The sequence below is a fragment of the Caloenas nicobarica genome, chromosome 1 (genome assembly GCF_036013445.1).
Source record: "Caloenas nicobarica isolate bCalNic1 chromosome 1, bCalNic1.hap1, whole genome shotgun sequence".
In the NCBI taxonomy this organism is placed as follows: domain Eukaryota; kingdom Metazoa; phylum Chordata; class Aves; order Columbiformes; family Columbidae; genus Caloenas; species Caloenas nicobarica.
Genome location: NC_088245.1, coordinates 214,276,981 through 214,300,456, shown reverse-complemented (window position 1 = coordinate 214,300,456; position 23,476 = coordinate 214,276,981). Strand labels below are relative to the sequence as shown.

Genomic DNA, 23,476 nt, shown 5'->3' with positions numbered 1-23,476 from the left:
TTCTAGACCAAATGCCAAGTCATTCAGTCTTCTCTTGCAGATATTACTTTTCTCTTGAATTCGCGATTATTCCTGCAGCTCAGCTTTGACTCCCTCAAGATATGTCTTGAAATATATTGCTCAAAACGCGACAGGGTTCTCCCACTGAAGAAGGGAAAGTCTCACTGCATGCTAGGATGACAGAGACTTGGTATCAACTGCAGCCTTTAGATTCTGTTATAATACTCATTTTGTCGTGCTGCCCTCCTGCTATTTTCTGGCCTTAGAGAATGAAGAGCAGTTTACTTTGGGCTTGGTGTTAATAGGTAATGCAAAATTAAATGATTTTGTGTGTAACAGAGCAATCTCCAAGGGGAAGTTTATTTATATTCAGTTATTTTTGAATATTGGTTGCTCTCGTGAGGACGAAAAAAAAATAGAAGGCAATTACCTACAGAGTTGTAACGTGGTTTAACCTCGAGAGATTCTTGTTGAGGGTTCCAGCGACAGCTCTTCCTCCTTTAGCTACCTGACCCTGGCAGAGGTGTAAACTTTGTCCGTGTGTCTGTCCATCCTTCTCAGAAGTGCCATCCCTTTCCCCTCAGACCTTCTGAACTTCACGTCTCTGCTCACCTTGCGGATTCTCTGGAGGGACTGAAGATTTCTCTGTCCCCGATTGAGCTCAAAAGCCAGGTTGGCTGTGAATCCAGGAGCTCATGAGTCTCTGTCTCCCTTGCAGCGGTGAAATTTCAGCAGCGCTTTGTGTTCCCGCTCCGTTTCGGTGGGACGATGACAGAGCACTGGTGGAGCTCTGACCTCGCTTTTAAAATCTACATGAGGAAAAGCACGCAGAAAAAGGTACTTTTATTATAAATCCTTTATACTTTGTGTGTTGAAAAGCTAAAAAAGTCTTGGTATTTCTATTTCCTCCAAATACTTACACAGCGGTGGCGTTTCTGTGATTTCAACCATCAGAGGCAAAACAAAGTAATGTAGCTCGACATCTTCATCAGCCATTGCCAGATATTATAAAGGAAAATTACATTATGTGCAGATGCTACAAGATGAACTAATTGCCATTCAATCTTGTCACCCAATGAAACCATTTTCTGAGTTCAAGGCAAAAAAAAAAAGTCTTTCCCTCATCTTTAAGTGTGATCTCTTGAATTATAAGCATTAATCTTCGATAAGAACACAGCTCATTCAGCAATATAGAATGAGTTAATGTGGATGCAGTTGATATCGTTACTCTGCCCAGGGTGAGGGGAATAATGTGTCAAATTGGTGTAACTTGCGCATTTGGGGGAATAGAAAAGTATATATCTTTTCGCTAAAAAGACTTGCATAATCATCTGCATGTGATGAAGACAGCGGGAGGCGTTAACTCAGCTTATGTCGTGTGTTAATCAACACTGAGGATATCTGGTCTAAGAGGAGCTTTTCTTTTAATGGGTGAATAAATTGCATCCTTAAGTGTGGAAATTTTGCTGAGTTCCTAGGATTTGAGATGTTCATATTTGCATTAATCTGGAACTGTTTACTGTAGGTGCTGGGAGAATTTTCCCCATAGTGATATTTGAAATTGGAACCAAGGGAAACTTTCCAACAAATCCCCGTTATAACACTAATAGGAGTGAGGAGGCTTCCCACGAGGCTTTTGTTTCACAATATGCCCTCAGTTCTTGAAATCCGACAGAAATCTTCCAAAATTGATTATTTTTTCTGCCCTCAGCCAGTGGCCGTTGGCTCAGCAGCCCTTTCGTTGCGCAAGGTGATTGAGTCTGAGTTGCTCAGTGTCAGCTGTGAAATACCTGTGGAGAAAGAGGGAGGTCAGACACAAGTTGGACCGCTGAAGGTACGTGTTTTCCCGGATCGAGTTTGAGTTAAATGACCTGTTACTCATTTTGGCTGGATTTAAAAAATTTTTTTCCTCCTCTTCTCTCTTGGTTTTAATTTGCCGGGTTTCGGATATACAGGTTTGTAAGACCAGTACAAGATAATATGAACCTTTTATTTCCTTAGGGTTTTGGAGAAATATTTGGAACCTCCTCCAGGTCTAAGGATGTTGCTGTGTAAAGTTTCCCTGGCTGCAGGGTAAACGTAGGGTCAAGAAGCTTTATAGAAGCATAGAATAGTTTTGGTTGGAAAAGACCTTTAAGATCATCGAGTCCAACCGTTAACCCAGCCCTGGCACAACCCCATGTCCCTGAGAACCTCATCTCCACGTCTGTCCAACCCCTCCAGGGATGGTGACTCCACCACTGCCCTGAGCAGCCTGTTCCAATGCTTGACAGCCCTTTGAGGAAGAAATTGTTCCCCAGATCCAACCTCAGCCTCCCCTGGCGCAACTTGAGGCCGTTTCCTCTGGTCCTGGCACTTGTTCCTGGGGAGCAGAGCCCGACCCCCCCTGGCTCCAAGCTCCTTTCAGGCAGTTCAGAGATCAGAAGGTCTCCCCTCAGCTCCTGTTCTCTAGGCTGAACCCCCAGCTCCCTCAGCCGCTCCCATCACACTTGTGCTCCAGCCTCTTCCCCCGTGCCAGGGGATGTTGAGATTGGAACTTGGGAACAATTTCTTCCCCAAAGGGCTGTCGGGCATTGGAACAGGCTGCCCAGGGCAGTGCTGGAGTCACCATCCCTGGAGGGGTTGAAAAGACGTGGAGATGAGGTTCTCGGGGACATGGGCCAGTGCCAGGGGTGGGGGAACGGTTGGACTCGATGATCTTGAGGGTCTCTTCCAACCCAAATGATTCTGTGAAAACGTGCGATGTGTTTTCCCGAGTTTATGTTGCCATCTCTTGGTTTTGTACGGACGCGTCTTCTGATCACCCCCCCTTACCTTGCAGGTGTCCTTAGAACTCGCGGCCGACAACAAAGACTTCACCCGCACGGCTGCCAGGTCAGCGATGGCTGCACAGCCCGTCCCAGCTCACGCCGTAAGAAGCCCCCGCCTGGAATTCCAGGAGCCCACCAGGAGGAGCGTAAATGCCGAAAATCCTCGCTGCTCGAAACGTCACGACTATGAGGATTTGCAGAAGACAGGAGCCACCACCATAAACGTGGTGCAGCCACCGCAGACCATCCCAACCTCTGCAGCCTGTAACCTGATGACACAATTCGCTGTTTCTCAAGACGATGGGTTATTACTGCATGTGCTGTTGATGGTGCCTGACGGAAAGGACTTTGTTGCTGAAGACAATTCTTGTAACGTGTATTTAAACTGCAAACTCCTCAGCGCCGAGGAGGCAACGAGATCTTCCGTCGTATGGGGCACAACACAACCTGCCTTTAATTTTTCTCAGGTGAGTCACGTGTTTTCTGCCTAACACTGGTGGAAATGTGCTGTTCCACACTGACAAATTATTTCAAAGATACATTTCTTTTATAGATGTAGGAACTTATCTGCTGGGCTCTCTCCAGTGTATTAAAATTCTTTTCAGTATTGGCTGCGTTCTGCAGTTTGAAATGCAGTTCCTTGAATCATCCAAATAGTCGAGACTTTTGAAGCACAAAAGGAAAATATTCAGAAAAGTTGAGGTTAAAAGTGGGAAAAAAAAAAAAAAAGCCTTCTCCTTTCTTCCATTTTGGCAGGAAAACATCTTGTTGATGTAAATGTAAATATGTAAATGTAGAATTTTTCAGTTTGTTCCGTTGCTCAGTGTTCTTTTTTCTTCTCAATGGATATATCAGCACAGAAACGTGTGTTACTGTCCTAATATGGGCCAGAGCCTTTCCCTGACAAACAGCAGAAGTTCAGGCATTTAATAAAGTTATGATTTTGTGGGGTTTTTATGGACATTTTTCTTTGGAAACATCAGGATGCTCAAATGTGTTTGTTTTTACTTTTAACAATACGCAGTGATTTGTTAGACTCCTTGATTTTCAGCTGAAAGGGCAAAATGTAAAATGACGTCTGAAACAGTTGTCTGAAGTGATTTATCTGTTGTTCAGTAAACAAGTGTTTAAAGTTAAAAAGCAACATTTTTTAAGATAGCAAATGATCTTGTGTTAAAATTCATCTAAATTGCATGTATTTTCCTGGCTAGCTCTTTTCCAAGCCTACCAGTTTTCTGAAACTTGTTAGGAAAATATGCATTTAATTTTTAATTCCTATATCTAAAGAGCTCAATTCTGTAAACTGGAACAGCGTAACGTTACCAGAATTCTCTGTGCTTAGCAAATAGCTTCCACTGTATTCTGTGTAGTGATTCTTCATGTTAAACTCTTTCAGGTGATGCCTTTTTCCTTGACTTCCAAACACCTGGAGCGATTGAAGAATAATGTCATGGTTATTGAAGCGTGGAATAAGACGGGAAGCCCTGGCTTCGACAGGCTCTTGGGATTAGTGAAACTCCCTCTGCATCAGTTTTACATCTCGTTCAAGTAAATATCTTTATTCCATATTTATCAGGTTGGGAAATATCCTAGTGATGCTTGGAGAAAGAAGCCGCGGGTGGTGTCTGGGGTTTGCCCGAAAGTTTCCTAATTATACTCGATAGCAAAGGGCATTTTTGTCCTGCCAAGCTCTGGCACTTTCCTACACGGAGCAGTATATAAGTTACACTGTCCTCATATGGAAATACAAGTAGACCATGAGAAATAAAGGTACTGCGCTGCATCAGGCTTGGAGCCAGGTTAACTTGTGAAATGACCTCACAGGAAAGTTAAGCGTGCGTTTCCATTAGTGATTTTCCAAGGTTACATCTGATTGAGTGATTTTTGTTCCTGATGATGCTCCCGTTATTTGGGACACTGTGAATTTGCACAGCACAAGATATCAAAAATATCTCTAAATACCTCACATTTTAATTTTCTTACTCATTGGGTCTCTCAGGAGCTCTTTGCTCTTTTTGGTTTAGTGTTTTGGCTTCTTATTCAATAAAATACCTGCTTAAAACAATTTAAATTAATGGATATACTGGACAGAAGAGATTATTTCTAAATGCAAAAGATTGTTTCCTTTTATTTTGGTCAGACTAGTGAGAGGTGGAAATCAGATAGTGCTAGAACTGACTGGCCGCTACCTTTTTAATTATTGGTGTGTTGTTTGTATAATTTTTGTGTCATTTTTATAATTTTTTCAGTAACCCACCATAGTTTACTTGTGTATATCTTCCATGTTTAGAGGTTTTTACATTTCTTTGGGAGACTGTCCCTATTCCTCCTATTTTTTCCTGCCCAAGTCCATCCCCAAAGGCCCATAACTGCTTCATAAAAATATAATACAGCTCCAGGATATTAACAGGAGCCTTGTTCCAGTTTGTCACCTCACTCACCGATCTCTAGGCTGGGTTTAGCTAAGGCCGTGTTAGTTTTTGGCAAGCTGGGCTTTCTCTTTGCTGAAAATAAACATTTTCCATTAGCAGCTCATGGATCTGTGCTTTGTGAAGCCTCATGTAATTAAGAATCAAGCCAAATTTTGGAGGACTGGAGATAAATTAGTTTCTAACCGCGTCAAAAATCCCGTCTAAGTGAGCTCTGCGTGATCGTGTTCATATTCAGGTGGCTCGTTCTCATGCTGGAGCATTTTTGTCTTTTTGGTTTCATCCTTTTTAGAGATCCGAAGATTTCCCACCTGCTTCTCCGAGCTCAATACCCGGTGGTCGCTGTGGACAACTACATGCCCGTCATAGATGTTTTTACTGGCAACAGAAGTGGAAGCCTGAGGGTCATTCTGGCCATGGGCTCGGCTGATCAAATAGTGACACTACAAAGGCTAAAAAATGAAGAAGGAACGGTACCTCCCGTCACAAAGCGCCCTTTGCACTCTCTGGACCCTCCTCCTATGAAAACCGCAACGGTATTGCCCAGAAAATTCCAATTTTTGCTGTTAGGGACACGTGAAAAGGATTTTAGCGGTGGGTTCGTTAACAGACCAGTGATCCCTCTTTTGCTGTAGCTTATTTTGTTATCAACAATCACGCAGAATTATGTTGTTTGGACTCTTTTCTTAGCAGCTTTTTCTCGGCAGTCTTGACACTATTGCCCTTTTTATTGTCCTGCGTATCCATGGCTTCTATCTACATGACAAGTGCAGTAAAAATAAATCAAATTCTAGGAAATCTTAATTCTCACAGCCTTATTCTGCACCACGCAGGTTTTCCTGCTACCTTTTAATTGGATGTGTGGGAATTTTCGTGCTTTTTAGTGCTGTGGTTTTTGGCTTTTGTGGAGAAGAAAAATAATTGCTATCAGGTTTTCAATGTTTCTGTGAACTTCAGGAAGAAAAAGGCAGAGAGTGGTTCTGAGTCCGTTATCTTGGGCTTCTTAGAATCTCGTGTTCCTAATTGTCTTTTACACATTGGAACAGGCTGCCCAGGGCAGTGGTGGAGTCACCATCCCTGGAGGGGTTGAAAAGACACAGAGATGAGGTTTTTAGGGACGTGGTTTCATGGTGGGCTTGGCCGTGTTGGTTTAGCGGTTGAACTCGATGATCTTAAAGGTCTTTCCAACCAAAATGATTCAATGATTGTCTGCCGTTTCCTAAAAAGTCATCCTTTCCATGTGGATTTTCTTTGTTTTCTTAGCAGTTTGCCCAAGAAGGGGAAGAGCTGATGGAGCACGTGTTTGAAATCCAGGTGGAGAGTGTGAAAGGACTCACTCCCTTGCAATCCACTGTTTGGGGAGAGGCCGACTGCTACGTACAGTATTATTTCCCGGTCCAAGAGCCTGGTTGTGATGCGCTGCAGGGAACTGAATTGCATGAGGATGGTAACATTTTTTTAATAATCCATCCTTACTTAGAGCATTGCTTTAGTTAAATATTATTTAGGAATATTCTCTTTGCTTAAATAAGAGGGTTTGTATTTTTCCGAGCTTCCGCCGTGCAGCCAACGCTTGTTTTTCTCAGAAAATCTGCATACAACTGTATCGGTAAATTAAAAGCCTGCTTGACTGGGGCAGGTGGCAAAGTTTCCAGCCAAAAAAAGGAGACCTAGTTCAGAATCTCTTCACATGGTATTTTTTTTGTTAAAGATCCTGGAGGACTTGGCCAACTCATCCTGCAAAGGCGCAAGAACAGATTCACAGGGAATATTAAGATTGTGTACAGTTAAATTCCTTGGGGGCTTTACATACGTAAGCTTTTCAAGATGCTCATTTTCATGGATACACCAAGAGAAGACTTGCCTGGTTTAGTTTATTAGGGTTATAAAGGAGTATTTAAATTGCAATTGTAGAAAAGGACTTAGTGTCGACTTTGTTTTGAATCACTGATATGTATTTCCTCTGAAAAAATAAGTCAGTAACATCATTCCATAGCAACTCCTGGGGACTTCGTCAGGTTCCAGCCACATTTAGCAGCAGTTTGTAGAAGATTTGTGAAGCGAAACACGGAAAATCAAGCTTTGTGGCGGGAGGATTTATTTGATTACTTTAACTTACTGTCCCTGGGTCCTGCCTCTTGAAGGTTTACTAATAGGAAAAGCTTGATACTCCCAAATCCAACCATTTTTAACCGATTCTGCTTGACTTGCAGGCATTGAATTGAAGCCGTTTCGCACAGCGACCACTTTGTGTGTCCCCGATCCCGTCTTTAATGATGAGCATCATCATTCTCTGGTGGTTCCTGCTGATGTCCCAGTCCAGAGGCTCCTGGTTGGTGCGTTTACGGCACCGGGAGCAGCTGGAGGAGGAATCCAGTTTGAAGTCTGGTGCAGGTACAGAATAACATCCTATTTTTTGTAGATATTGCAGCAATACAGATAGAAACACATCTGGGATTGACAAATCTCTGTCTGTGGGATGGATATTTAATAAGAAGTGAAAAAATGGTTAGCTCATCAACATTTGGTGATGAATATCTGCATTTCAGATTGCATTTAAGACAAGTGAGCCTTTTTTTCCCCCGCTCCACAAAGGTGCTAATTACTCTTTTTCTTCTTACAACTTCTCTAGAAAGCATGTGCTCTTAGTTTGCTTTCCTCCACTTTGTTATCTAAAGTAGTGTTTAAGTGCTTGGCACGTCTGAATTTTACTTAATAGCACCCTGGCAGTGTAATTTCATTGTTTTGAGGGCTTTTTTTTTCCCTAATACACGTCACTGAGTACAAAAGAACATGGTAGAAATTGATTGTAAGTTCAAATTGTGGTTTCTTTGGCAACTGAAACTAATTACTAGTAGCAGAAAGCAGAAACCATGAGGACAGGTAGCTTTATAAAAGCATAATTATAGTACTTATGTGTTCATTCTGTAGTAAACAAACCAAGCTATTGAAAATCTGTACGTTCACATGAGAATTATTACATGCTGCCTGAGTTTACGTTCATTTTGATAATGACCAGTTGAATTGACCAGTTGTTAGTATCTCGAATTTCAAAAATGGAGTTTAGTTCAGTTTCCTGAGAAAACTTGGGCTTCAGTTTAATCTTGCCCTGACCACTCACTGATAGTGGCTGGTAAATTTAGGCTGTTTTGGGTGAAAGGAGCAAATTACTGAGCCGGAAGCCTTTTAAGAATTCTGTAAACACCATCTTACCAGTTTTAACAATATTTGAAATGGAAAAAACTTACCAACAGATCCTTGTAATTAGGAAGATCACATGCTGCCAGATTCTAAATCAAGAAAGTTCTTGCTATGATGCCCTCAGCATCTTGAATTACTCCTAGAAGCGTGTAGGGAAAAAAATAGAAGCCAGTAAGTGTAATATTCCAAGATTTTGGGAGTACTATTCAGGCTCAAGACTCAAACAGTCAATTAATGTTCAGGATTTGTCCCAAAATGGGAAGGGAAACACAAATCTGTAGCACTGACGTGTCGCTCAGTCGCTGCTGCTGAAAACCCAGTGGCTGCTGTTTTCTTGTGGTTCGTTAGACATGGTGCCAAAACTCACTTTAGGATGAGTCTGAAGCCAAGTAGTATAGTAAGAAATGGTCTAGAGTCATTTTTTTACACCCACAAACTGGTATCACAAATCTGTTCTGCAAGTAGTGTTTTTATTTATTAATGGAAATGGAGAGTGAGGAATACTTGGTGCCAGATCCTTCTCTTGTTTTCCTTTGGGGTGCCAATTTTTAGTAGAGTTTCTGCTAGTTGACTTGCTAGGACTAGTGCAAAAATACGTTTGTAGCATCATCCGTGTGAGCACTCACTGTTTTTTCTGTGGAAATTCGCTTCCTTGGGTTTATCCCTTAGCTGTCTTTGAAGACACACAAATTAAAGTTGGCTTACGTACAGTCTTGGGAGAAATAACGATCGCTTTTCCATAATCAAACAACATGACTGATGCTGCTTCTTTGTGTCTTCCCAGGTATTATTACCCAAATGTCAGAGACCAGCTGGTCGCCAAAGGGATGCTGCCTCTGTCACGCCTGTGTGCCATGGTCACCATGCAGCAGCGCGAAGAAATAGGGATACAGACTTTTAATCTTCCCTTGGTCCCCAGGACTGATTCCCCAGAGGAATTTCATCTGCGGTCTTCAGGTAAGGAAGGTTTGTGCATTTTCACTTGATGTGTAGAAATGAAAATCTATGTATTTGCTGCCAAGGGAAATAAAAATATATATTTGTGTTGGCAACTGACGTCAGCCATGAATGTTTTTCCTCCCAGCTTTCACTATCACCGTGTCTAGTGAAGAATCGGGGGGTGAAACATGAGCAACATCAAACTCTTAGCAAGTTTTAAAAAGCCCTCCCTGCGTATTTAACTGCTTAATCATGGAATTGGTTGGAATAGACCCTCAAGATCATCGAGTCCAACCGTTCCCCCAGCCCTGGCACTGCCCCATGTCCCTGAGAACCTCATCTCCGTCTGTCCAACCCCTCCAGGGATGGTGACTCCAGCACTGCCCTGGGCAGCCTGTTCCAATGCCCGACAGCCCTTTGGGGGAGAAATTGTTCCCCAGATCCAACCTCAACCTCCCCTGGCGCAACTTGAGGCCACTGAGACCGCGCTTAGTTGCCAAATAAGCTACAGTCTGTAGTTAAGCTTCCCGTGTAAGGCAGGGAATGGGAGATCTAAAGAAGGGCCATTTATGGTACGTGATACGAGCAGAGACATCATTCTGTTCTGGTGTGGTTCTTTCAAATAATACAAATATCACCTGTGGGAAGGCCACGGAGGAAATCTGAGGCAGCTTCTTGGAAAAAATGGCCATTAAAAAAGCTGGAGTTGGAGAGGCAGTTCAGTACACTTCAACGATTTTGTAATAGGTCAGCCATGCGCAGCAGCAGAAAAACTGTCTCTTGGAAGATTTTGTCACTATAAAAAAAAGACGTGTTGAAATACCGCAGCAGGATGTTTTAAAGCTATTACAATGAACACACGCATGAGGGCATGGTCGGGTTAAACAGCCGCTCCTCATTTTACCAGGCCATAAATTTCCCGTTAAGGCCACCCGATCTGTCTGCCAGGAGGTCGGGCGCAGGACGCAATCCTTAAAATTCCATTTTGTGCCTCCTGCATTGGGCCGTAACTTCTAGCTGAAGTACAGGACCCCGCACAGTCAACCTCAGTGGATTTCATATGGAATTATCTTTTTTTATTAATACAATAAGCTTTCTATTAAGATTTATAACCCAGTACCGATTATATTGGATGTAACTGTAAAAAGCTGAGCATTTCTTTCCTTTCTTTCTTTCATTGAATCCAGGTTTGCTTGATGTGAGTGTGAGATACCAACGATCCATGAAAGCAGCGGCAGGAAGAACCACTCAAGCTATTTCTCTTTCTGTACAGATACACAGAGCAGCTGGTTTGCAAGCAGCAGCGAGGTAAAGCGTAATTCAAAAAGGGAGATTTTTCTCTTAAAATAGCTTTATCTGGAGGCAGCAGGCAGAGACATAATTGTAACCGGCCAAGTTTCGATCTGCAGAGACCGAGATTCAAACTGCGTTCTTATCAGAAGTGAAAACAACTTGATAAAGAACATCAGCGGTTACTTTTGTCCCATAAGCTGCAGTACGGTGTGGTAGCGTTTGTTCTGCAGAGGCTTGAGACCGCAAGGGCACGTTTTTTCTACGTTTCCATGCTTTTCTCCACCAAAGGCTGATATAAAAATTGGCTGGTATAAAATGGTACCTATTCGGGCATTGGATCTTGGTGTTAGTCATGCTATTTAAAAGCTAGCCGTGATTTTTTTTAAATTTAATTTCGCTGTGGAAGCATCAGTAAACTTAACTGGTAAATGAAACACGTCCTTTTTCACCAGAAGGCAGCTGCTCTAAGTGCAGCTGGTACCACCTGAATTTAGTTCCCTTGTCTGATTTTCAAGAATTAAGAAAGAAAAGGCTTGAAGAGAGGGAGTAAATTCTGTAAGAGAAGGATTGCTCTTGTCACCACCCCTGGAGGGGTTGAGCAGATGCAGAGATGAGGTTCTCAGGGACATGGGGTAGTGCCAGGGGTGGGGGAACAGTTGGACTCGATGATCTTAAATGTCTTTTTCCAACCAAAATGATCCTGTTATTCTAGCAGTGCTCACTGACCCTTTCTCAGTGTTGCTGAGCTCCTGATCCAGCTTAAGTCAAGTAGATTCTGCAAGATGAGGATTATTATCATGTGGTGCTTGGAGGAGAAAAGAAAGTGGAATGACCTCAGACTCTTCAGGTGTACAACCTGAATAATACCTAGGTCTCTTGCTTGCAAATAATTCCATCTGCTCTTTTCACCTCCTTTCTCTCGTCCATACGAGTCTGTCAGAATAATTTAGCTTGGCCTTTTGCTTTCTTCTGGAGCAGATTAAATCTGGGAAGTTTTCCTACAGCTTTTTCTACAGGGTGGGATATTTTTCAAGGTGCCGAGTAGTCTCTCAAGCACTTTGGTCTCAAATCCCGCCAATGAGAAGGGGTGATGGACCTTGTGATAGTTCCTCTCACCATTTCACATCTGTTCCTAGTATGTTCAGACAAAAAAAAAAATTGGTGAAGAATAATCTGCAGGCTGAACCCACATCAGTTTTATCTTCCAACATTCACTATTTTATCTCATCTTTTCACCATGAAGGCTTGAAACCTTTGCTTGAATTGCTTTGATTCCTTGTATGTGATATTCATTCTCTTTCTTGTTTTCTTTTTAAAGAGCTGTGGCACAAAAGAACCCTTCGGTCCAGTACTATGCGGGTGTGGGAGTTAACGCTTACGTCTCTGTGCACCTCTCCTTCCTGCCCGAGACGCAGAGACGCAGCACACGAGCTGTGGCTCGGACTTTCTGCCCCGAGTTTGAGCATCACGTCGAGTTTCCTTGTAACCTCATCATTCAGAGAAGCAGTGGAGAAGCCTCTTGTCTGGGGGAACTTTTGCAATCGGCCAATATCATCTTCTCGATTTACCATCAGAACACCAAGTCAGGTGAGGACAAATTATTCTGGTGGCTAAATGCTGTTACAGAATAGTTCAGTCCTCTTAGTTCTCAGTTTCGAAGAAAGATTATTCTCTGCAGCTGCTAATAGATGTAATTACCTAAACCGTCTTCAGAGAAGCTTTTGGGAGCTACTGTTCCCTTTGTGCAAAGAGTTGAGGTTTCTGAGATACCAGGTTATTAAGATCACCTTTAAAATGAAAAGATAATGCAATTAACGTAATGCTGGAGCACCCTGCCTTTGTGTGTGCTTAATTACCTCCACCTCATGAACAAGGTAATGGGAGTTTCAGAGAAATGAGAGTTAAAATCCCCCAGTGATCCTGTGGCAGACAGGCAGGATTAATTTACAACATAACAACATGTTGGAGAATTATTTTAGGAGCAAAATTTACCTAAAGAAGACATAGTTTGTTTGGTTTTTTTACTGCTGGGGGAGAAAAGTTGGGAGTGGTATTTGTTTGGGTGACAGACCACTCGCTCCCCACTCATTACTTAATTTTCATCTATGGAAATATTCCCTAAAAGTTTCCCCTAATTCAGTGGTGGTGGATAAAGTGATGAATGCGCACTGGCAATGTCCACAGACAGGTTTTGTTCACACCCTTGTTTCTCCTGAATTTTGGTCTTGTACATACTCGGCCACTTGTTTTGATTTTCGTCCTTTTTTTAATGAGTTAAAAGTGTTTTTGTCACGACAGCTGAGCTATTTGCTGTTGAGGCAATACAGCTTGCTTTCAAAGGAGATACTGTCTGGATCACTTTGAAATCTTACGTTCTAGTTGGGTGCATTTGCAAATTGATTTATTTTTCAGCCACTGAGATGTTGGCAGCTCGGACATCAAGAGATTATCTTCTCGGGACAGTCACCGTTCCAACCAGAGACCTGCTGAGAAAAAGATCAGGTAATTACGGCGGCGTTACGCTGCTGGCGTTTTGGATAAATGCTCTAAAAATTGCTGAAAATAATTTTCATTCCCATTCTTGGGGGGGGTGGTATTTTTTAAATCAAAGTTCTCTCAGACATTGCACAAGCCATCATTAAAAATTCTGTATTAGAAAACTCATATTAGGGTTGATATGTGAAGGTCAGTTTTCAGGGTGTAGGACGTATAGTAACTCAATATATATTCACCTCCTTAGTATTTTATTCGGTGCCATTTATTTTCTACTTAGTAGAGTAACAGCGTTCAGTGATTGCTTTGAGATCTCAAAGCTGCAAACAAAGGCTTAGGTCAGAAAACAAATGAATTAACTTTTTTTTTTAACTAAATGTAAAATACCCCCTCCATCCAGTGTTAGCTTGTGATGATACTGTCTCGTGATTAAAACATTTTCATTATCTTCTTGGTTATTTCTGCATTAATCTCAGACTAGTGCTAGTTTTCTGCACCATGAAGCTTTGGGTTTATTTTTAATAACAAAAGAGGAAGAAAACAAACAAACAAAACAAAAAACCCCCCAAAAAAGAGCCTAATTTTGTAATTGGAGATTCACAGGATATAATTTTGTTATGAAATGGGTGTCATTAATGAAACAGAAAATAAAATGCCTCTGGGATCAGAACTACCACCAAGGTTTTCTGAGGTCTAACGATTTGCTGCTTTTCAGGTTAGAAATGATTTGACAAATGCCAATCTTTCACAAGAAATAAGCACTTCAAGTACCGGTCCTCGATTAATAACTAGAGAGCAGAAAATTCTTTACAGGTGTTTTTAAAAGGTTGGATAAGTCTAATTACGATTTTTTTTTTTTCTCCTAAAGGTATTACAGGCTGGTACCCGGTGACCCTGTCTGAAGATTTAACGCCCTCGCGCCACACCAACGTCACACAGGCCGTTGTGGGGGGGCTGGAACTGTCTGTCACCTTCGCTCGTCAGGATGACAGAGAACGTGTTTTGGAGGCTGCGAAGCTTTTAGGATGGAGCGGTGAGGACTGCGAAGACAGCGCGGACGACAGCGAGGAATGGGAGCAGAGTGACAGCCCAGCCACTGTCACCATCTCAACCCCGAGAGTCTGGCTGCCGGTTCACTGCGTCCTGCTCGCGGGCCAGACGCACCTGAATAAAAACATTTATTGCTACCTCAGGTACAGGCTGTATAATCGAGAAGCCACACAGACTTTGCTCAGGAGGCCAAAACTGAGCGAGGACGCCAAGAACGTCACGGTGAACTTTAAGAAACCGAACAAGGTGACTCTCAGAAGGAGCCAGGGGCTGCTGTGGTTCTTCAGGGAGGAGAAATTAGAAATCCAGGTGTGGTGGGCGTATGGGAAAGAAAATGATGTGGAGAGACCGCTGGATACAGATCGTCTGGTTGGATCTGCCTACGTCGACCTGGCGGCATTAGCAGAGAGCTCAAGGACAACACTTAGTGTTAGTGGTAAGTTCCTAAAAAATATTACAGTGTTTCATTCCTCTTCATTATTTTTTTTAATTTGGTTCCTTCTCGAGTCACTTCAAGCAAAATATTTACAGCTTTGTTTTGTCCTGTATGCAACGCACACTCAACTCCTTCTTGCACTGAAGATAAACAAGATTAAGATGCTTGCGTCTCAGAATTCAAAACTTGGCAGGTTTAAATGGGTGAAAAATTGGCGGTAATGATCAGTAATAGGGAGAGCAATTAGCCTACGTGGATTGATGAGGAATGTTTCTTTGGAATTACTTAGAGTGAGAAGCAGTAAGAGTAATGTGTCTCAAGGACGTTGAGCGTGAAGGACTGAGCGCTGAGGAGGTCGTGGAAACTTCTGCTTTATTCGATTACTTGGGCTTCTGTCATCTACACAGAATCATTTTGGTTGGAAAAGATGCTGAAGATCACGGAGTCCAACCGTTAACCTACCCCTGGCACTGCCCCATGTCCCTGAGGACCTCATTTCCGTGTCTGTTCAACCCCTCCAGGGATGGTGACCCCAGCACTGCCTTGGGCAGCCTGTTCCAATGCCCCACAGCCCTTTGGGGAAGAAATTGTTCCCCAGATCCAACCTCAACCTCCCCTGGCGCAACTTGAGGCCGTTTCCTCTGGTCCTGGCGCTTGTTCCTGGGGAGCAGAGCCCGACCCCCCCTGGCTCCAAGCTCCTTTCAGGCAGGTCAGAGATCAGAAGGTCTCCCCTCAGCTCCTGTTCTCCAGCTGAACCCCCAGCTCCCTCAGCCGCTCCCATCACACTTGTGCTCCAGCCCCTTCCCCAGCTCCGTTCCCTTCTCTCAACTCCCTCCAGCACCTCAAGGCCTTTCTTGGCATGAGGGGCCCAAAACTGTCCCCAGGATTCCAGGAGCGGAATGGAATCCATCAGCCACCAACTTGCAGGTAGATTTGTGACAGGTCATTGGCTCTTCTTTTGAGGAACGAGAGTTAAACCAAATTTTTATGCTGCGAATATGTTGTGTTCTCCTTACATGTGGGTAAAATTATTCAGAGGTGCTTATTGCCAGGACTCTCAGGAAGTTGGTGTGCTTTCAAATCATAATCTGAGCTGCCAGTGGGAAAATGAAGGTGCACCCAATTTGGGGGATTTGTCACTTGTTTTTAACCTTTACAAGCTGATACTTCTACCGGTACGCTGAGTGATACCTTACATAGAAATTACATTGAAAATGAAAATTCATTCTGCCAGTCTGATGTGAGATCTTTACCCTAATGAACTGTACCAGCTGTTTGCCAAAATCAGAGTTTTTCTTCAGCTTGTTGAGCTGGTTTTTTTTCGTGAATTCTCTTGCAGGGGTTTATCCGCTGTTCAGATGCAACGCTGCCGACCTCGCAGGAGCGGCTGTGCGGGTTCACATCGTCCTTTCTTCCACTTCTGCTGCTCCGCCTAGCAGAATTCCCTGTGCTGAGGAATACAGCAACACTGAAGACGAAAGCACAGAGAAATCCCCTGAGCTGAGCCAATGGGTCCCTGAAAATCCAAGTCAAAAACTGGATATCGTGAGTCCAGAAATCACCGATGACAAACCACAAGAAGACGACGTGATATTTCTGGAAAACACAGTTGCTGTCAATATCCTTGTGGAAAGGGCAATGCATCTGAGTTTAAAAGGTACCCCCACACCCCTATTTTTTCTTTCTGTTTTTTCTTTATTTTCTTTTCTGGGATCTGTTCATAACAGGCACTACATGGAGTGATTTAAAAACAAACCTTTAAACTTACTCCGGCACAGTGAATGGATGTGATGAGTTTCGTACCGTTGCAACCCCGAGAGCATCGCGTCGTTGTGTAAGCACAGGGGAAGCAGGAGCTTAAACTATTCAGCCTATTGCTATTAATAACCTCCAAAATATAAATAATGTTCACTCTTACAGCTGACAGCTGAATTCTGAAGTTAAGTGTTATCTGAGTAACATAACCCCAGGACACTCGCGTCTCAAAGACTCTTGCAAATTAGCATTTTTAGCGTATAATCCGTTTGCAAAGCCGGTTTATTTGTGCTATCTGGGGCCCGCCAGCCGCAGCGGTGAGGAAGGGCAGTGTAACAACAGAGTAATCTGAGCTCATCCAGGCCTGACACAGCATTTCCCACCCTGCAGAGCCACCAAAATGACAGTTTGGTGCCTAATCACTATGCGGGGGTCACCAGAGAATTGCTCTTTGCTTCTAAATTTACGCTAATGTGCGAAAATATTCCTTCCTAGCAGGCGATGTTTGGTTCTTGCTGTACAGCAACGGAACGCGCTTGGTGAATTTGCAGGTTTTTGGAGCCTTTTGGGTTTTCCTTCAAGTTGCAGTCTGGAAATTAATCTGTTAAAAGTGAATTAAACTCTTTAAAAACACATCAGGTGCTCTGCCCTTCACCTCGGGCACCTCTGGCGCTGCGTGACTTGATCACTTTGCCTTTGCTCAGCATCCGAACTTGTTTGGGCACGTTACCTAAATACAAATAGGAATAAGGAGCTGACCTGAGGTGAGTTTATTGGAAATATCTCTGTTAAGACCAGCTGTTTCACAGTCCAGGTGAAGTGCCAGAAAGGAACACTCAGCATTTGATGACGTTAAAACACAATTAAACCAGTAAAAATATAAACTGTGATTTACGTGTAAGTAGTTCTGGCTCATACTGAGCTCCACAGATTTTTTTTTTTTTTTTTTTTTTTAAATCATGATTCTATAATCTTCTGGAATTCATAGTCTTTAGAAACTTGATGCAACATTGTTTTCTACTGCAAAGTTTTTTTTAATGAGATAAAGAAGGTTCCTTTTGCTGGTGAACACTATTGCAATATTTCCATCTTCCAACAACATTTTAGGGGATTTTTAGAAGCAACTGAGAGGCAACTGACACACTGAAACAAATGCTGTATCAGCTGGTTGCAAGAAGGATTTTCATTCTTCATAACAATTTCATTATTGTGTTACAGATAAAAAGGCTGGAGTGTTTTTCCAGTCCAGTATGTTATGAATTATAAACTTCCTGCAATTTTGGAAGAATTGCTTTAGATACTCAATACATCTCTCACCTCATCCTCCAAATGCTGCTTTTATAAAGCCAAATAAAACTAATATTTCCAAGTGTAACCTCTTTGCAAAACTTGGGCATTGGGAACTACAAGGCTAAATCAGGCTCTGTAAGACTCTGATTATTAAATCAACAATTTTTTTTATTTTAGATTTTCTTTTCCTAGAAGAAAAGCAAGTTAATACTCAGTGAAGAGTTTTGTATGGCGTGTTTTAACCGAAGTCATTGTAGATATTTTTAAAAAATCATCTTGTTTTCAAGCAAATCCGCATGGTCAAGGCACAAATGAGCAGTAACTCAATAAGCTACTGCAAATCAATCACATTTGGTTATATTTTCACGGAGAATCAGACTTCAGGAGAAAAAAAAGACAATTATTTTTCATTTAATCAGATTCAGATTCATCAGTTTTGATCATTCTGGCCAGGAAGATCTCGGAAAAGTCCAAAGCCACATGCTGAGTTCTTGGAAAGCAAGAAAGGAGGAAACAATCTGTAATAACTACTGGTTGCACAACTCTGACCTTGTTTCCCCTTGGCTAAATCCATTTCTCCTCACAGATTTTGCCAGCTCCAAATTCAATATCCAGCAGCATCTGGGGAACATCTGGCTCCATCCCTTAATTTACCCTTGTGTTCCTCTAGGAGAAACTGCCTCTAAGTGCAAACATACCCAATTAAGTCAGACAAGTTAATTCATTATCTGTTTTCTTACAAACGTTTTCCCAGGTGATTTCAGGACAGATGAGGGAGAAAATGCTGCTGGTTCCAGCCCTGAACTATTTTTATTTTGTAACGAAGAATAAACACCATCCTCGTCACTGAGCTTGGCAATCAAATGTCTAGCTTGTGCAAAAAAGTAATTGCAGTTTTGGACCGTGAATTTCAAATCATTATAACTATGCTGAAACAACTCTTTATTAATCAAAATTAGGAACCATTACAATCAACATGCTTCTGCCAATAGGAAATAAGTTTGTTTATTCCTGTAGTATAAAAATCCACGCTTTGGGATTCGACGAACCCTTGGAAAGCATCTCCTGTGTCCTGCTGGTCGTGGAAGCGTTTTCCCTGCAAAAAGTTGTCAAGATGCTCGAAGAGGTGGCAGTCGGTTGGCGAGAGCTCAGCTGAATGTGGTGGATGAGGCAAAACTTTGTAGGCCAATTTGTTCAACTTCTGGAACGTTGGTTGCGCGACGTGCAGTTGGGCGTCGTTGTGGAGAAGAATTGGGCCCTTCCCGTTGACCGTTGCCATTTTCGGCGCATCTCATCAATTTGCTGAGCATCCTTCATAGATGTAACAGTTTCACCAGGATTCAGAAAGCTGGAGTGGATCAGAGCGGCAGCAAAGCACCAAACAGCGACCGCGACCTTTTCTTGGTGCAAGTTTGGCTTTGGAAAGAGCTTTGGAGGTTCTACTCGGTCCAACCACTGAGCTGGTTGTCACCGGTTGTCGTATAAAATCCACTTGTCGTCGCACGTCACAATCCGATTGAGAAATGGTTCATCGTTGCGTAGAATAAAAGACGACAACACTTCAAAATGACGATTTATTTTTATTTTCGCACACTCACGAGGCACTCGCCTATCGAGCTTTTTCACCTTTCCAGTTTGCTTCAAATGCCGAACAACCGTAGAATGGTCAACATTGAGTTCTTGGGCAACTTCTCGTGTCGTTGTAAGAGGATCAACTTTGATGATTGTTCAACGTTGGTCATTGTCACCTTCCGATGGCCACCACTACGCTCATCTTCAAGCCTCTCGTCTCCTTTGCGAAGCTTCTTGACCCACCACCGCATGTTGACGAACCACGTTCGTTAGCAGTTCCCGCGCCAAATGCGTGGTTGATGTCGCGAGTCGTCTCCGCTGCTTTACGACTCTTTTGGAACTCAAATAAGAAAACTGCTTGAATTTGCTTTTGTCTAACGTCATTTCCATAGTCTAAAATACATATAAAATAAACAGCAAGTAATAAGTCAGCAACAAAAAAACCATAAAGCTAGAAAAGCACATTAAAATGATGTATGACACAACCACATTTAAGAATGCGTTCCAATATCAAACGGCAAATTTCAACAATGCAAAAACTGCAGTTACTTTTGCACCAACCTAATAGTAATAGCGACCAGAATTTTATTTTCCCCGTGATCTATCCCCTGCTCAAAATGGGAAAATAGAGGGAACTGCAAGAATTGATCTGTACCACAAGCTCCCGCTTTGCAACGGGGATGAAAATTGGGAGGGAAGCCAGCAAGAATTTGAAATAAAATTGCTTTTTCCTCTGCATTTAAACCTTTATAACAGATGAGGGTGGGACTTGTTTCTACTTTGCAGTGATTTTAAGTTTTTCTCACTGTTTCAGTCTTTTTGAGATTAACAGAGGCTATAAAAAAAGTTGGGTACTGTTAACATCACACGTGCATTTTCTTATTCAACCAACACAAGTGACATTCCTCTCAGAAACGCAGTTTTCAAGTCAAATTGCCTTTTTAAATTCAGGATATTTTCAATGTTTGCAGCTTGGGTTGCAAAATTACAACCATGGAAGGCAGATCAAGCACTGGAATAAGGTCCTGCGGACTTGGGGTTTATTTCTAGATTTGCCTCCGACTCCTCACCCGATCTTTGGCAAATGGTTTTTCTGTTTCTGTCTTGAATATTCCAGTTTTTCCTCTGTAAAAGTTTCCTGTAATATTTGCTCCCGTTGTAAATATAACGTATTTTCCGCTCCACCGACGAAAAGGAGTATTTCCTACATGGCGGATTTGTTAATTCTCTCTTTTAAATTGCCGAACTGCCTTTGGATTTATTTTTTAAATTATTAATAACATCTGGTTCTAATTCTGTATAATTTTAGGGAGTCCTTTGACGGACCGTGAAGTCACAGCACCCAGTAGCTGCGTCTCGTTTGCTGTTGCTGGCGCAGACACTCCAATAACCACTTCGATAATAGAAAATACAGACTCACCCGTCTGGGACTTTCAACAACAGGCAAGGTAAGCGACGTGGTGGATTTGTCCAGACACACTTTGGATCTGAAAAATACCCGATACCCAGTTTGGGGAGCTGCTTTTCTACTTAGCAGGCGTGTACTCTCAGCTAAAAATGCTTTATTTCCATGTTTTACAATCGCCACGTCCTCACATTGGGTGCAAAGTTGTTTAAGGAGACTTGGTCTTCAAGCAAATGCGAGGAAAATAAGTTTGATCTATGCTGAACCGTGGCTGCATTTTATTTTGGCTTAAAACCTTGGTGAATCGCTCTATTTCCACTCATTTTTAGTTTCCCCGTCTAGACAAAGGAGCTGCTAATTTTTAAATTACTCTTGGCAAGGTCTTGATCCAATTTATTGGCATTTTCTGTGTATTTTACTTTGTTTTATGCTTAGAAACGATGCCCTGGTTCAGGACCTGAGCTGTAAGTTTGGATTCACCTCCTGAAATTTGATCCATCTGGAAATTTGGTTTCTGACTCCGAGCTCTTCAGCTTCCTCTGCAGTCGCTGGGGAGACACAGGCACCTCCAAACAATCACTTCACCCATGTTAGAGCCCAAATTTAGGACAAAATTCCCTAAGGGTGCCTATTTCTCTCCAGTGACTGCCAAAATTCTGTAATGATGTAGCTCAGACTTAGAGATTTAAATTAAATTAGAGCAGACAAATTGATACCTCCAAAGAACCTCAGGAGATCAAGTCACACATGGTAATATTCAGTAATAAATCCATTTTTGCAATCTCTTGGCTTCTCCAGTCTTTCTATACCAGATTTTAAATTAATTCCAAAGCAGCAGCCAAAAGTCTTTTCTAAATTTATTCTGCAGGATTTTCTGCCAGACTGCGCAATTGGGTTTTTGGCTTTCACGGATTTATAATATGAAGATTAAACCATTGAAAGACTCTGATAGCTGAAGTTTCAAAGTTTTATTTCAGAGGTTGCTTGTGCTCGGAGTCATATCTGAATTACTTCAAGCAGCTTAAAAGCTGTTCTACGTTTGGCACTTCAATTTTCTTTTTATTTCCACTCGAAATATTACAGCTTTCAACCATAATATCAGTGCTTTGCTGTCGCTGTGTTACTGAGTCGTGAGATAAACTGTATTTCTGTTTCTTTACAGTTTCGTTGTCCTCTCCTTTAAATTTACAAGAGCAGGGAGAGGAAAATAAATATTTAATAAGCAAAAACCCAAACCATGTAAAGGCAGTTTTGCTTTTGAAGGCTCGATGATTTGGGGGTTTGTCTTTTTTTTTTTCCCCCCACTCATTATTCCAGGAGGAAACTGGATAGATACAATGGTGTTGAATCTTCAGAGACATTTTACTTGTTCTTTTTCTTACTTTGCCTAAAATATTCTGATTTTTGATCTGAGCAGATTATCCAAAGAGCTTCTGCTGGATCCACAGCAAACCTTGGTCTTCAAAGTGTGGCATAAAGCAGGTAAAGTTTGTCATGCAGTAGTGAGAAGAGTATTTTCTGCACCCTTTCCCTTATATTTAATACAAATAAAGTAAATTCTATTCAATAAATTGGAGAGTAGAACCGTAAAGGCGTTTTTTACCCTGCACTAGAAGAATGCTGGAGAAAAATCCTCCTTTTCCCCATTAACCATCTGGCAAGGTTTGATTTCTCTATATTCATTCCATTTAAAATTTGACAGTATTTTAGAGGCTGCATTTTCCTAGAGAAGTAAACTCATTATTGTGTTTTTCACATCGCGGTTTGGTGCCTCTGCAGTTGTTTCAAGTGTGACTGACCGCTTGTAATCAAATATTTTTGTAGCACCTTGGATATATTTTAACAATTTCTCCTTTGTCCACCCTTAACATTCACTGGGTGAGCTGGGTTTCAAACCTAACAACAGAAAAGCGTTTTGTAAGCGTTTTATTGAACTTTCCGCTTCTTGTTAAATAAGAAAAGATGCTGCTACTAGTTCAAACTGCTGTTTGCTTGTTTGGTTCATAACCCGGATCCTCTGATGTTCAATTTGCACCAAGCAAATGCAAAAAAATCTGGGTTTTGTGGGGAAGGCAGCCCTGCTTCTTCAAGTCAAACTGCTAGGGTATGATCTTTTAAAACAGTGGGCTTTTTTCTTTCTTCTTACATATTAAAGTCGAGCTTTCTGGTTTTTGCTTGAAAAATAAACTTGGTGTAACTCAGCCTTTCTCTGGGTCGTGATTCCCCTGCCAACCCCTCTCCCTGCCCTGGTCTTTCATTATCTCTGCAGGGACGTTTTTAGCTGAGTAAAACTTCTGAGATAATCCAAATAATATTCTCTTCTCGGATAGGATTGTTTGTTCTGTACTGCAGATAAATTTGCAAGGCAGAAAATCAAACTGTTGCCCGAAAAATGCAAGAGTGTCATGACAAATCAGCTTGTTTTTGTAACATTTTGGCAAAGTGAAAAGGCAAGAAACAGGAGTTTCTGAAATGAAAATACAATTCCGGAGGCAGAATTCATTTGCTGAGGTGCCCAAATTGGCCTTCAGGTTCTGTTTTTCAAGTCTCTGATTGTTTCTTATTTCTAACTGAATATTTTCCCCTTTATTATAACCCTCGTTTAAATAATTCTGATGAAGTATTGCACAGGGTACGTCACCCTCGCGTCCTTTCTTATACCCACAGCAAGACCCTCACTCTGCTGCAAATTATTACCAACGCAGGTGTTCAAGTTCCCAACAGCTTTTTTGGCAAACCCCTTGGGAAGAAGCTGATTTAATTACTTTAATTACTTTTTCCTGCTTCTCAATCAGACACCAGA

General features: G+C 42.0%; 1 protein-coding gene across 5 annotated transcripts in view; it reads left to right on the top strand.

Moving 5' to 3' along the window:
* Window positions 1–23,476, top strand: part of C2CD3 (C2 domain containing 3 centriole elongation regulator) — a 48,269-nt gene that overhangs the window by 11,472 nt on the left and 13,321 nt on the right. For 4 of the 5 annotated variants that reach the window (XM_065658594.1, XM_065658593.1, XM_065658596.1 and 1 more), the window contains exons 12-26: window positions 719–837; window positions 1,712–1,834; window positions 2,822–3,277; window positions 4,207–4,358; window positions 5,532–5,775; window positions 6,503–6,686; window positions 7,453–7,633; window positions 9,225–9,397; window positions 10,567–10,687; window positions 11,991–12,259; window positions 13,085–13,174; window positions 14,034–14,651; window positions 15,991–16,308; window positions 20,578–20,716; window positions 22,091–22,155. In XM_065658594.1, the coding sequence (XP_065514666.1) occupies window positions 719–837; window positions 1,712–1,834; window positions 2,822–3,277; window positions 4,207–4,358; window positions 5,532–5,775; window positions 6,503–6,686; window positions 7,453–7,633; window positions 9,225–9,397; window positions 10,567–10,687; window positions 11,991–12,259; window positions 13,085–13,174; window positions 14,034–14,651; window positions 15,991–16,308; window positions 20,578–20,716; window positions 22,091–22,155 (3,252 nt within the window). The remainder of the gene's footprint in view (window positions 1–718; window positions 838–1,711; window positions 1,835–2,821; window positions 3,278–4,206; window positions 4,359–5,531; window positions 5,776–6,502; window positions 6,687–7,452; window positions 7,634–9,224; window positions 9,398–10,566; window positions 10,688–11,990; window positions 12,260–13,084; window positions 13,175–14,033; window positions 14,652–15,990; window positions 16,309–20,577; window positions 20,717–22,090; window positions 22,156–23,476) is intronic. The other variant, XM_065658595.1, reaches the window with a different exon arrangement.